At 40.4% G+C, this 15,654-nt stretch overlaps 1 protein-coding gene across 1 annotated transcript; it reads right to left on the minus strand.

Moving 5' to 3' along the window:
- Nucleotides 1-9,333: 9,333 nt before the first annotated feature.
- MARCKS (myristoylated alanine rich protein kinase C substrate) lies at nt 9,334-15,420 on the minus strand. Its single transcript, NM_001076276.2, has 2 exons — nt 14,917-15,420; nt 9,334-13,117 (listed from the first exon to the last, which is right to left on the minus strand). Exons 1-2 carry the CDS (start codon nt 15,016-15,018, stop codon nt 12,218-12,220), a joined length of 1,002 nt encoding a protein of 333 aa, NP_001069744.2. The 5' UTR covers nt 15,019-15,420; the 3' UTR covers nt 9,334-12,217.
- Nucleotides 15,421-15,654: the final 234 nt, after the last annotated feature.

The following is a 15,654-nucleotide window of genomic DNA, read 5'->3' on the forward strand; positions in this document are numbered from 1 at the left end:
AAACATGCCAAGAAGAAAAATGAAGATCCCAGACATACGGCCTCAGTCTAGCCATCCCAGCAGCTCCCAGCTATTCAAGCAACCCCAGCTGTGGCCACAAACGTCATGTATCAGACTCTCAAGCTGTCCCTGCTGTGCTGGCTCTAATCCCTGACCCACAGAATCATAGGCATCATGGACATAGTAAGAGTTTCACAGGTGTGTATATATTTGTGTATATAAAATTTTGCTCTTTAAAAATAGATGGTTTATTATTTATCCATTATATAGCAAAAAAGCTATTGGAAAAGAAAAAATTTAGATTATTGTTGCTATATACCACTGAGTTTTCAGGTGGTTTATGATCTGATAATAGATAAATGAACATGCATCTTCTATATTTTATGTTTGAGGTTTCCCTGGTGACTCAGTTGGTAGAGTCTGCCTGCAGCGCGGGAGACCTGGCTTCAATCACTGGGTCGGGAAGATCCCCTGGAGAAGGAAATGGCAACCCACTCCAGCATTCTTGTCTGGAGAATTCCCCATACAGAGGAGTCTGGTGGGCTATAGTTCATGGGGTCACAAAGAGTCAGACACAAGTGAGTGACAAATGCTTTTATTTAGTAAAATTAAAAATATAAACATAGACAACATATAAACTTAAAAGATATATCAAATAGTTTTTTAAATAATATTCAATTTGTTTTAATGTCTATGTGATTAAGACTATAAGGTCATTGAATGTTTGACTTAGGAGAAATCATATTATGGATTAGTAGTAGTAGTGTTGGTATTGTTTTTAAGATGAGTGACTTTCCCACCAGAACAGATTTGAAGCATGCAGTATATTCACTCATATGTTCCCAGATCCCAGTCCTTTCACTAGACCACAGTAGGTGTTTAACAAATGTTTACTAAAATAAGAAATGAAGTATGAGATAAATACTTAAGTAGAAAACTCTCCTTTTGTTTTAATATCTTTATCTTGGACATCCTAAAACATGTTGCAAAGAGTTGCAGTGCACCAGCAGAGTGCATCTGAGGTATTCAATATTAAACCAAAAATTCAGATATATAATAACAGTGGACACTGATGAATGCCTCCTAAATGCCAGACATTAGAGTTGATGCATTCCTTCCTACTAACTGACATTCTTTTTATTCTCAATTTTACACACAAGAACAACAGTGAGGCTCAGAAAAATAATATACCTGATATTGTAAAAAGTTTTCATGTGACTTCAGCACCTAAGTGCCTAATACTGCTTCATTCTTAGACTGTTTTACACAATAACATTATTTACTAAACAAATTAATATAAAATGTCAATAAATTAACTTTATTTTCTAAATAAAATAACACAATTTGACCACATTGACCATGAAGAATAGGACCTAAAGAACACAAAAGTAAGAAAAGTCAGTAATCTTTATTCTGCCCATTTCTTCTTTATTGTGGGCCACATTTGTATGATGGTTATTATACCTGCCTGTTATAAAAGACTAATCAGTGGTTAAAACCAAATTAAAGATTCTCATACAAAGAATTTTCAGAGAAATCAACTTCTGATCCAAAAAAAACTTCCTTTAACCAAATCTTAAACCTCATTCCATCATTGTTTTCTACTCTATAATTTTAAGGATTCAGAAGATATGATAGTATATTCCAAAGACTTCAGGTAGCAAATGAAAGAGGTGAAAAATTAAAACTAGAGGGGAAATTTTAAAAAAAATTTTTAATATTAATAGTAGTGAGCACATTCAGATTTATGCCTGATTTTATATATATATATAGAGAGAGAGAGATAGATTTATAAAATATTTGTATGCTTGCTATATTAATTTAGTATACATACATAAATTTCTGTATTAATTATATATATATAACTTGTAAATATAGTTTTGATAACAAAATTGGTATACAGGTCAATAAGAAATTAGGGAGGAAGCATGCTTTATGAGGAAGCATGCTTTTTGGAGTAGAATGTGGCAACCCACTCCAATATTCTTGCCTGGACAGAGGACCCTGGTGGGCTACAGTCTGTGGGGCCGCAAAGAGTTGGACATGACTAAGTAACAGAGCACATGCTTTACAAACGGCTAGTTTTAATGAGTCTTCTTGATCTAAACAGAAAAGTATCAAAACTCTTCATTTTCTCATTACATATGTTTATTCTGTGTTTTAACTTATGGCAGAAATGTTTCATAGGAACTATTCACTTTCTATTACTGTGACTGTATTTTTTAAATTAATTGTACTGGTTCTTTGCCCACTAAACATTAATAAGCATGAAGAATCATTATGTTCTATATAAGAATGTTGAAAAATGTAGATTTTCTCAAGAGAGATGAATAACAACTTTCACTATAGTCTTGAAAATAAAACAAAAGCCAGGACATGGAAGCAACCTAGATGTCCATCAGCAGATGAATGGATAAGAAAGCTGTGGTACATATACACAATGGAGTATTACTCAGCCATTAAAAAGAATACATTTGAATCAGTTCTAATGAGGTGGATGAAACTGGAGCCTATTATACAGAGTGAAGTAAGCCAGAAGGAAAAACACCAATACAGTATACTAACACATATATATGGAATTTAGAAAGATGGTAACGATAACCCTGTATACGAGACAGCAAAAGAGACACTGACGTATAGAACAGTCTTATGGACTTTGTGGGAGAGGGAGAGGGTGGGAAGATTTGGGAGAATGGCATTGAAACATGTAAAATATCATGTATGAAACGAGATGCCAGTCCAGGTTCAATGCACGATACTGGATGCTTGGGGCTAGTGCACTGGGACGACCCAGAGGGATGGTATGGGGAGGGAGGAGGGAGGAGGGTTCAGGATGGGGAACACATGTATACCTGTGGTGGATTCATTTTGATATTTGGCAAAACTAATACAATTATGTAAAGTTTAAAAATAAAATAAAATTAAAAAAAAAAAAAAAAAAAGAACCAGAAGACTGAAGTTTAATAAAAGGAAAAAAAAAAAAAAAGGAAAAAAAAAAACAAATGCTAGTATATTTTTTGTTTATTTTAATGTCTTTTTTTTTTTTGGCCACATGGTACAGTATGTGGGATCTTAAGTTCCCCAATCAGGGCTCAAACTCACACCCCCTGTACAAGAAGTGCTGAGCCTTAACCACTGGACCACCAGAGAAGTTCCGTGTTTGTTTTAAATAAATACATCATTGGAGTGCTCATACATTTCATTTTTGGATCAAATGGAATTTTAAATTTAGAAGGTATGTACCAATATAGTTTTTAAAATTCTAATTAAAAATTTTTTATTCTCATTCCAAAATATCTACCAATAGTTTACGTTTTTAAAATATTGAGACATATACGATAAAAAGAAAATCAGACATTTATTTGTACTAGTGTATCTCAATACTAGAACTATATAGTGTCCCAGAGATGGAAGGAAAATAACATTGTTAAGATAATTAATTTTTCTAGTTAAAAATCAATATTTTATAACATGACCTGACCAAGTCCATATGCTTTTTTTCTTTATCGTTTCACTGTGTTCTCTAATCTATAAAAATGTTATATATTTTAAATTATCTATTGCCTCGTCCAGTGCTTGCCAATTTCTAAAAAGCACTAAAATAAGTAGCTCTAGGCTGTAGTTTGTTTAAAAGAGAATATTACTTTATGGTCACTTAAATTCAACTTTCTCAAACTTCTTTATAAAAGCAACCAATTAATCTTGCCATAAGAGCCTCTGGGCTCTACAGTGAGTATAGTTTTTCTTTAAAAATTGCAATATCATTGACCCATACTCCATCACAGAAGTTCTAGTATTTTGCCAGGGAAATTAGTGATGCCTACTGGGCAATATGTTCTATTTAGTGTACCACTTCATCGAGTGCTAACATGTATGTCTCTATCACTAGTGACTGCTGAGTCTCCTCATGCCAGACATTGTTCTTACTACGTGGAGTAAGGTGTTAAGTTGATAGATTTTGACGACATTTAAACTGATTACCCAGCAGTAATTATTGGGTAAAAGAAAAAAAGACTGCACTGTCTCCCGTTTCTTTGAAATTGTATAAACAGAAGCCTTCTTGACATGACACCTCAACTAAAATTTAGTAAGGGATGTTCCAACACTTAAATATGTAAATTCATTTAGTTTGAGTAAAGTAAATATCGAGTTATGTTTATTTTTTAAGCACATTCCCCAGTATCTTAATAAAATTTAAACTGATTTCATTTATTGGTTCTATAACTTTAAAAGATAATCTACCATGAGTCCATTGGAGCATCATTTACATTGTTTATATCAAATAAGTTTAATTCTATGAATGTATAATGATACTAAACAAAAAATACTATCATTGGTCATCTTTGGAGGATATTAGGGAACCAAAGCTTTATTCTGAAAATCAGTAATTAGAGGGAAGAAATCAAACACTTATTCTGCCTTTCCATAAACAAATGTGCCTCAGGACAACCAAATGGTTGACGAAGGAAAGTTTCTTTTTATATAATTAGCTGCTCAAATCATATAAAAAGGAAACTCAATAAGAATAATGCCATTTTATCACTCTAAATTAGTTAATGGATTTAAGCAAAGATAAATTACTTCAAAAATCACAAAAAGTCAGGTTGCCTTCTGATAGACATACACACCATTGCCTATGACGTAGTCCTTTGAACCTGAATCTGATCAAGCCTCTTGATCTATTGATCAATTTATAGAAAATACAAGAAATACAGAAAATACAGAAAAGATGAAGGAATATGTTAAATGACAACAAGAAGTAGGGTTGGCAAAATTCACACTGTGGAAATTATAGGACAAACAACTCAGTTTCTTGCACAAATAAATTGCAAGGAAAATAAACAGTGATGGATAAATTCAGACATAACATTACATAGTATTTTTAGACATTTTTTTATTATGGCTGACAATATTTTTAATTTTTATTTATTTATGGGTGACAATATTTTAAAATTTTAGTTATTTATTTATGGCTGCATGGGGTCTTTGCTGCTGTGTACAGGCTTTCCCTATAGTTGTGGCGAGTGGGTGCTGTTCTCTTGCTGCTGTGCACAGGGTTCTCCTTGTGTTGGCTTCTCTTGTTGCAGAACACAGGCTCAGTAGTTATGGCTCACAGGCTGTAAAGCATGGGTTCAGTATCAGTAGCCCATGGGCTTAGTTCTGGCATGTGGAATATTTCTAGACTGGAGATTGAATCCATGTCCCCTGCATTGGCATGATTCCCAACAACTGAACCACCAGGGAAGTCCCTAGACAATGTCTTTTTCTTTTTTTTTTAACTATTTGTGTTTTAGAGATTGTTCCTGTTGTTGTTCAGTCGATTAGTGTCTGACTCTTTGTGACCCCATGAACTGCAGCACGCCAGGCCTCCCTGTCCCTTGCCATCTCCCAGAGTTTGCCCAAGTTCATGTTCATTGCATTGGTGATGCCGTCCAGCCAGCACATCCTCTGACGCCCTCTTATCCTTCTGCCCTCAATCTTTCCCATAATCAAGGACTTTTCCAATGAGTCGTCCGTTCACATCAGGTGACCAAAATACTGGAGCTTCAACTTCAGCATCAGTCCTTCCAGTGAACATTCAGGATTCATATCCCTTAAGATTGACTGGTTTGATCTTGCTGTCCAAGGGACACTCAGGAGTCCTTTCCAGCACCACGGTTTGATGGCATCAATTCTTTGGCATTCTGCCTTCTTTATGGTCCAGCTCTCAAAACTGTACGTGGCAGCTGGGAAGACCATAGCCTTGAATATACAGACCTTTGTCGGCAAAGTAACATCTCTGTTTTTCAACACACTGCCTAGATTTGTCATCACTTTCCTGCCAAGAGGCAATCATCTTCTGATTTCATGGCTGCAGTCACCATCCACAGTGATTTTGGAGCCCAAGAAGAGGAAATCTGTCACTGCTTCCACCTTTTCCCCTTCTATTTGCCATGCAGTAATGGGGCCGGATGTCATGATCTTAGTTTTTTTTAATATTTAGTTTTAAGCTGGCTCTTTCACTCTCCTCCTTCACCCTCATCAAGAGGCTATTTAGTACTTCTTTGCTTTCTGCCATTAGAGTGGGATCATCTGCATATCTAAGGTTGTTGATGTTTTTCCCGCCTATCTTGATTCCAGCTTGAAACTTGTCCAGCCTGGTATGTCTCGTGATGTGCTCAGCATATAGGTTAAACAAACAGGGTGACAGCAGACAGCCCTGTCATACTCCTTTCTCGATCTTGAACCAATCAGTTGTTCCATACGGGGTTCTAACTGTTGTTCCTTGACCTGCATACAGGTTTCTCAGGAGACAGGTAAGATGGTCTGGTATTCCCATCACTCTAAGAGTCATGATGCACGTAGTCAAAGGCTTTAGCGTAGTCGATAAAACAAAGATAGATGTTTTTCAGAAATTCCCTTGCTTTCTCTATAATCCAGCGAATGTTGGCAATTTGATCTCTAGTTCCTCTTCCTTTTCTAAACCCAGGTTGGACATCTTGATTCATGTCATGCTGAAGCCTAGCATGGAAAATTTTAAGCATGACTTTTCTAGCATGGAGATGTGTGCAATTGTCCGATGGCTAGCACATTCTTTGGTACTACCCTTCTTGGGAATTGGGGTGAAGGTTGGCCTTTTCCAGTCCTGTGACCACTGCTGGGTCTTCCAGATTTGCTGACATAATGAACGTAAAACCTTGATGGCATCATCCTTTAGGAATTTGAATAGTTCTGCTGGAATTTCATCACATCTACTAGCTTTATTAACAGCAGTACTTCTTAAGGCCCACTTGACTTCACACTCCAGAATGTCAAAAGAGATACTTCCTATCAACTCATTAATAAAGATTTAAGATAGAGATATCTATTTTTCTAATTTTTAAACTATCATTTCTTTTTTCTAGGGTAATATTAATAATAAAAACCTCAAGCTAGAAACCAGTCTCTCTTTCTTTGAAGGAAGAGAAAAAGTAATCATGTAGAATTCTTTACATCCTGACCTAAGGACAGACAGCCTTTCCATTCTTACCCTGGAGTTTGCTAGGGCTGCAATAACAAATAGTAGACTGGGTTGGCTTTAACAGTAGACATTTATTTTCTCAAGTTCTGGAGACTAGAAGTCCAAAATCAAGGTGCTGACGGGTCTGGAGTCTTCTGAAGGAGATCTGCAAATCTCCTTGTTTTGCAAATGGCCACTTTTTTCCTGTGTCCTCACATGCTCTTTTTCTCTAAACACATGTGTTCTGGGTATCTCTCTGCATGTCCAATTTTTTTTCTTCTTATAAAGACATCAGTCACATTAAATTAGGGATGACCCTGACACCCTTATTTGAACTTAATCACCTCTTTAAGATTCTGTCTCTAATAAGTCACATTCTAAGTCATATTCAACATGAATTTTGCAGGGATGATTCAGCTGATAACAAGGCCTTTCAAAATCTCACCATGTTCATTTGTAATATCAATGCCATGTGCATGTGAGCTAAGTCACTTCAGTTGTGTCTGGCTCTGCAATCCTATGGACTGCAGCCTGCCAGGCTCCTCTGTCCGTAGGATTCTCCAGGCAAGTGTACCAGAGTGGGTTGCCATTTCCTCCTCCAGGGGATCTTCCTGACCCAGGGATCAAACCCACATCTCTTATGTCTCCTGCATTGGCAGGCAGGTTCTTTACCACGAATACCACCTGGGAAGCCATGTTAACTGCTTAAAATGGTTTGAAATCTAGAAAAAACTTCAGTGTTGATGTAAAAGCTAAGCCCTTGAAGCTCATGCAATTAATTACAAAGCTACACTTTGCAAATAGTCTGTAGCCAAACATTTCTAATCATTGACTCTCATACCCTAATTCTCCAGACATGAGCCCTCCAATATGGCAGCCACATGTGGCCATAAAGTGATTTTTATGTACACTTGGAATGAATGGTCCAAACTGAGATGTCAGTCTAAATCACTGAATTTCAAAGTGTTATTAAGGAAAAAACAAGTCAACTAAGTAATTTTTTTATTGATTACAAGTGCAAATATTTTGGATTTGTAATTATTAAAATAATTTAATGTTTCTTATTTAAAATTATGGTTACTAAAAAAGTTTAAAATGACATTGTGGCTAGAATTGTATTTTATTGGTTGGTGCTTTCCCAAATGCAGGTATGTATCATCTGAATTAAGACTTGCTTTGAGTCTTTCTTAGACTTCCAATTTATAATTCATCACAAATCCCTTCTCTTTCTGCATCCCCACTAATCTACCCAGGGACAGAATTCTAGCACTTTATCCAGTCCATAACACATATTTCAAACCTAAGAGACACTTGCCATTTGTTGGGAAGACAATCTGTAATGCTAACAAATTCAACTGAAATGTTATATTTATTGAAATTCCAAGTGATGAGTAATCCTATTGCCTTTCATCTTTCCCCTGAGAGAATAAGAGTAGTTGATAAATATACTCTCACTTCTCACTTACTAGTAGTACTAAGAAGTCTTATGTTCTAATTTCACCAAAACACTAGAACTGAGATTATTAGGGTTTCTAAAAATTTTAAAGTGATTATTTTATGTACACGCAGCTGCTAGATCCTATGGTGGGATATGTGTTTTGGTTTGTTTTTTAAAATGTTGATGAGTTGAGAGGAAAAACCACAGATAGTATTTGAAGATCAAGAATTTATCACTTTTTTAGGAACATAAAATATGGTTAGCATTCACACCTTTTAGAAGTATTTATTTTCCATTTTTAAAATAGCATTGTTGGGTGTAATTTAAAGAAGTGCTAGAACTTGAATCCCCAACAGGGACCGGCACATTTACAGACTGAAAGCATTTTAAAATTTCTGTTTGCTATACCATGGTTTAAGCTCTTTCATATAGCTGGAAAGTGGACAGGGGGAAAAATGCTCAGTTTGCACAGTGAATAATTAAAGGAAAGATAAAAGCTAATAGTCCTGTTACTTAACCAATTTTTTAATTTTCAAAGCTAACTGGGCTATGTTCAACTACATGCCCCTCCCAGTTGGATCTACCTGATATATAGAAAAGCAAAAAGGAACCCTTCCTCCAAATCCTTAACCTTAATTGCAAAAGTTTATTGTTTATATCCATGAAGGGGAAATGTAAATAAATTATATTGTTTCTCAAATACATTAAGTTCTATCATTAGTTTTTGACTTGTGAGCATTGTAACTCACTTTCAATGGATTTAATTTTATATCCTACGTATGATGTCAAGCATACCTTCTAAATTCCTTAAACTGAATAAGTTATACTTACCATCAACACTGAAGATGTAAAATTTTTCTCTAAAACTTGCATTTTATAGTTAAATCTGTAAAAAATCCTATTTTAGCAAGCTTGATTATATCAACTGTTAAAACTTTATTTTACAAGCAATAGGAATTGGATCAAATAATTATTATAATCCAGAGGAATTATTTTATAACCATAGCAAATGCCATTATACACACTGCCAATACAGATTTAATAGACAATACTGAACTGTACAAGAAGTTATTTATTTTTCCTTAATCTCAAAGCTATTTTAGTAATACAAAAAGCCATATTAACATTTCTCCATTAGAAAACAATGTGATGTACAAAACTTTGGATGAAAAGATATATGTCAAATTTCACTTAATCATTTGGTGGAAAATCCACCACTTCATCGATACCACCCAAAGTGTTTTAGGCAATGATTAAAATCAAAGTAAGCATCTTAATAAACTCCAGCTGTTAAAAAAAAAACAGACCTAGCAATATAGTTGGCTACATAGTATTTTTGACTACTCAGGGTTACTTTTTAAAATCCATTTTTTTTTCTGAGTCCTACCACATACCAAGTGCTGTACTTGTCCAAGTAGGTATTTGAGGAAAAGTTGGTAAGGTAGAAGACCCCATAAAGCAGTCCTTTGGTTACCGTATTTGACTTTTAACTTTTAAACGTCCTCCAAGATCAAGGAACCCCAACTAAAAGTACACACTCTTCCAAGTGTTATTTGATTTTATTAGTGGGGAGGGTGTTGGTAAAGAGGTCATGAACTATTATTTATAATCCATTATTCCAATTAAAAGCACATGTCAGAAACTAATTTGTTATTTTTCTAATGAGTTTAAGATCTGGCATTCAGTTATTACCAACGTGGTTCACCCTACAAGGCACACTGCTCAAAAACAGCAAAGCAGGTATGCATAAATGCTTTTCTTTGCATTTAGTGAAGTAATATTTGATAGCCATATTTATCTTAAAATTCAGTTTTTTAAGGTTCAGTGAAGAAAATAAATCCAGTTATGGGGTGGTAAAGAGCAAAGAAAGTTAACTAGTAAATTATTTCTATACAAAGAAATTTTATTCTCTATCTTTTCCTTTGAATAACAAGATACTAACACACTATTTTCATTAAAAAAAAAAAAAAATGCTTGCAACTATTTAACTGAAGCAAGTACAAAGGCCCATAAACCAACAGTATCGTCCATTCATCACCATTACTTCTTTACATTAAGCTTGTTCTCCTAAAGTATAATGCATACTCTAAGCTATAACTTGGAAATTAGCCAAGCACTAAGCAATTACAATGGCAGGTAATACACCATCAGTTTTTAAAACACTTTCGGTCACTTTTCATGACCCACCTCCAGTTTGAATTGAATATATTCTCAGTATAAATTTGTTTTGGGATCCGCATGACAAAAAAAAATGTAATTTTATGACATTTTCACATAAGACATTTAAATAGTCTTCAGTTCATACCACTTTTGTATTAAATGATTCATCCTGACATGCTATATATAACTACAATAAAAATAACCAATTTTTAAAGAAAACTAAATGCAGATGTTAACAGATTTGACATGGAATGTTGTAAGATATTCCTGTACGTAATCTGATACTACTGATTATAAATTTACGAGTTTGAAAAACTTCAGATTAAAAACCACAAGAAAAATTTACTCTTGATGGCATGCAAGATCTTTTTCAAAATGAAACCAGGACCTCAAAGTCTCAGTATTTTATCAGAACATAAAGAAACACAACAAATTTGTACATTTTATTCACATTTATTTTTCGCTTTTAGTGTGCTCACAGAAAATTAGAACACCTTAAGCAGGAGTTTAATAGCAATTTTTGTAAGCAAAGTTACATTCCATCTCTAAGTCAAATTGGTCAAAGCTTCTCCAGTATTTACAAAACATGATAGACAAGATGCTACACAAAACCATTGCATCTGAAGATTTTTTCCTTATTCTCAAAGACGACTGGAAAAGAAAGCATTGTCTGCTGTAATCAAAAACATACCACAGTATAAACAGTAACCATTCCACTTATCACAGCTTGGTTGAGTTTAAAATTTGTGTTTAAAAGGTCCAAGATGACTGCAGTTTTACAAAAATGGGCAGGGTGGAAAGTTGCAAACTTCATGTGCTTCTGGATATCAAGATTTGTTTTTATACAATAGTCACAGTTAAAAACACCCTGCTGGTAATACATAATTACACTTTATTAAGGTCATAAACCAGCAATAAACAATAAAGCCTATACAACTTGTAGTTCTACTTAATCACTGACTGGTACAGCTAACATGAGATAAGTGAAAAGTTCCTATGGTTTAAATGAACTCCTAAGACTATGATCTTTTTAAAAATCTGGGTATCGGTGTTTTTTTTTTTTCCTCTTTCCTTCTTAGTCAAGACTTGTAGTGTTGTAAACCTGCCTCACAAAATACATCGTAATAACTTTTCTTAAAAAAAAAAAAAAAAGACTAAGCCTTTACACCATCATTTCTAGTGGTACATTATCTTGGCAATGTTATGCACCACTTAAATTTCTCCATGGTGGCCCCTATCACTTCATCTGATATCCCTTTTTGACCCACCCATCTCCTTCATATATGGGCATGTCCATAGATTGACAAAGAAAGTTTACAATTTTGAATAAAGATGCAAAGTATGCAAAAAACATTAATACTGATGCAAAAAATAAAAATAAAAGAGAAACAAGGCAGAGGAAGGTATTTAAGCTCTCCTCGACCTGTTGGAATGGTGGTAACAGAATGATCTGAGATGGGATCTGTGGGGAGTGGGTTAAAAACAAAATTTGTTGTTTAAAAAAAAGTAAAATAAAAAAAGACATCTTTAAAATCAATCCCTGGTTGTAGACAAGTTCTCCAAAACCAGTACCTGGCACCACTCCAACAAACAAACGGGGGGAGAAAAGTTCTTCGATTATCTCAAAAAATCTTGCCCTTTTACTCGGCTGCCTCCGCTGGGGGCGCTTCTGGACTGCACTCGGGCTGGGCCTCCTGTGAGGGGGCTGCGCAGGCTGACGACGCCGGGGCGGCCGCTGCCTCCTCAGCGGGGGCCGCCTCCTGCTCTGGGGGCACGCCGGGCCCGGCGGCCGAGGGCGCCTCGCAGCCGGCCGCGCTGACCCCGGCCTCTTCTGCCTTCTCTTCAGCCTTGCTGGGCTCCTCGACGGCCTTAGCCTCCTCGCTGGCGGGCGGCTTCTCGGGCGCGACGGCAGCCTCCTCGGGCTTGGCCTCCTGCGGGTCGCCCCCCGCCGCCCCCTCCTCGCCCGCGGCCGCCTCCTCGCCTGGCGCCGCTGTCGGCTCCCCGGGGGCCGCACCCGCCTCGCCGGCGGCCGCAGCGGCGCCCCCAGAGGCCTCGTCCTTGCCGCCTTCGGCGGAGGCGCCGGCGGCCCCTTCGGCCTCACCGCCCTCTCCTGCCTCCTTCTTGTTCTTCTTGAAGGAGAAGCCGCTCAGCTTGAAAGACTTCTTGAAGGAAAAGCGCTTCTTTTTTTTTTTCGGCGTCTCGTTGCTGGGCGAGGGCGTGGCCCCGTCCTCAGCCTTCGGCGAAGACGTCGAGGAGGCGGCAGAGGCGGCCTCCCCCTCGGCGGCCGTGGGTGAGCCGGGCTCGGCGGCCTCGCCCTCCACGGGGGCCTCCTTCTCCACGGGGCTGGCCCCGGCGTCGGGGGCAGCGGCGGCCGGCTCATCTTTCTCGGCCGCGGCAGGCGACGCTGCCCCACTCCCGGCGGCCGCGGGCTCCTCCTTGTCGGCCGCCGGGGCGCTGCCGTTGGCCTGCAGCTCCTCCTTGGCGCCGGGCTCGGCGGCCGCGGGAGAAGCATCGCCGTTTACCTTCACGTGGCCATTTTCCTGCGGGGCAGAGAAAGCGGGAGGTCACTGAGGGGGCCCGGGCCTGTCATCCCCGCCCCCACTTCTGGACCGGGAGGGTCCACCGTCCCTCCGGGCCCCTCAGGTTTTGCAGATCCTCTCCCTTATGGGGAGGCGGGGTTGGATGCCCCGACGAGAGTTCCTCGAAGACCTGGGGCAGTGGTGTTTGGGGTGCCTAAAGGCACTGCGGGGGCCTTGACCACGCAACAAATTCCGAGGCCTTAAGAGGGCAGAGACTGAAACGTGGAAAGCAAAGGGTAACACATTCCAACCTTCGCCTCATGGGCTTTAGGATAAGAGTCCTATAATAAATGATACACCAAACGCCCGTTGGAAGGAGACACAGACACAGTACCAGAGCCAGTGATCTGTGCCTAGGTTACACGTCCCCTTTTCTCCCTAAACTCCAAAGGCCTCTTCAAAACACCAAGAACTCCCAGGGGGGATCCCAGCGTTCCAGCCCGAAGCGCATGGACTGCGCGCGCGAAGGCCCTACGCCCCAAGACCTGGGGTCGGCAGGGGGCGCTGCGCCTCCACCAGCTGACCTTGGCGCAGGCAGGCGCGGAGGGGCGGGGCCGCCCGGCCACCCCGCCCTACCCGGTCGGGCCCTGCCCGCTGGCCGAGGCGCCCCCGAGCCCGGATAGCGCAGCCCAGAGTCCGCAAACAAAGCTCAGGTGGCATCCTGGTCGGCATAAAACCAACAAGGCAGGGGGAAAACCATTATTTCAGAGGTCTTGTCTCTGCTTCCACGCCCACCTTTGCCTGTGATTCTGAGAAGCCCGGGCGCGCCCCGGCGGCTCATTTTGCATTTTTAACGGGTTCAAAGCCTCTTGGCAGAGCCTGCCTTTCCTATTAGGTTAGGGCAGGCGAAGCAACACGGTCTCTGCTCTAGGAAAAGAGGCGTGGTGATTGCCCGGTGTTTGTGAAGCAGCCACCCTTGGCCGACCTCTCGCGCCCACCCAACTGTGGCCATCTGCCTGGATTCGGGCAGCGCCGGGGCAGCCCCCGCAGTGGTCCAGGCGCCACGCACACCAACAATCTCGACTGAAACACACGAACTGCCTCCTGTTGACCATCTGGACAGGTTCTTCAAGGACCCACAGTCTTCCCACCCTAGGGAGACCATTTAAAAGTCAGATGGGTGTGTAATTCCACAGACAACTACGAATAAAGACTTAGAACAGTGAGAAAAGCCCATCGAAAGGTAGTGAAACCTGCCCACCTCCAGCCACCCAGCAACCTTTCCAAGAACCCAGGTCACGCCACCTCGGTTTACAATAAGACAGCTCTCCTTCCCTCCTCAGCCTTTCTTCACCGCCATCCCTACTGCGCTCCCCCCACCCTTCTCTACCCACACACATACAATCACACCAGAAATCCTGAAGGCGACCCAGTCTCGACAACAGAGAGCCACCAAAACACATTTGTGCCCACCAAGCACAAATGCAACCTGGCTGGGGGTGGGGGTGGGGGTAGCACCTAGCTAGTCAGGTTCTGCCAAGCTCCAAACACGCCATTTTAAACGATTTATCACTTCTTTCCTCCCGTCTACACAAGAATTCGCCAGGATTCTCTGGGAACCATTACTTTGGGAGTCAGAGGAGACCCCACCTATGAGAAATTGACAATTTGGCTATCGCTTTCCATTCAACTTTCAGACTGGAATCTGGCCACGCTTCTCTCCGCCGAATGCGCCTCGGGCACGACCAAGGAGGGAAGGGGAAGGGCCGGGACTAGAGAAAGACACCAAATAAATGACCAGAACCATAGGTAGAATTTACCTGCCCATTCGCTTTAGAAGGCGACGAGGCCACAGCCGCCTCCCCGGGCCTCTCCGCGGTGGCTTCTCCCTTCGCGGCGGTCTTGGAGAACTGGGCACCCATGCTGGTCTTCAACAAAGAAACTCAACAGATCCAAGGAGGGAACAAAGAGCTTCGGGTTGGTGTAACGACGGGGCAAGCGGCAGCAGCAGCGGCAGCAGCAGCGGCGGCAGCAGCACACACACCGGAGGGAGGGGGGAGTGGGGGTGGTGAAGAGGACAGAACAGAACCGATTAAATACACGCCGGATAAAAAAATTTTAGTCGTAGAGATCAAAAAGCAGCAGCGCAGGAGGGAGGGGAAAAGGGTGGAAAAGTCGAGCACAAAAAAAGGAGCCCAAGTGTAGTTTTTAAAAAAAAAAGAAGTAATAAAAAAATCCCAGATTTGTAGCCGCACTGTAGACAAGAGGAAAATGGAGAAATCTCCCTGGTTGCTAATAAGATGCGGGGTCCAACGCCCAAGTGCACAGATGAATGGGCTCGCGGGCGCTGACGCGGCCCCCGCGCTCGCCGGCCAATCCGCGCGCCGCACACAAAGCAGGGGGTGGGGCCTGCGCTCCCGGCGAACAATGGAGCCGCGCTTTGCAAACGGTTTGAAAATCAGCCTCAGACCGAGAATTAATGTCCTTCAAATAAATAAATCAATTAAAAAATACCTGCCTTTCGCCTCCTTCTGCTTGAAAATAATAATGCAGTACTG

This window comes from Bos taurus, chromosome 9 (genome assembly GCF_002263795.3).
Source record: "Bos taurus isolate L1 Dominette 01449 registration number 42190680 breed Hereford chromosome 9, ARS-UCD2.0, whole genome shotgun sequence".
NCBI classification, from domain to species: domain Eukaryota; kingdom Metazoa; phylum Chordata; class Mammalia; order Artiodactyla; family Bovidae; genus Bos; species Bos taurus.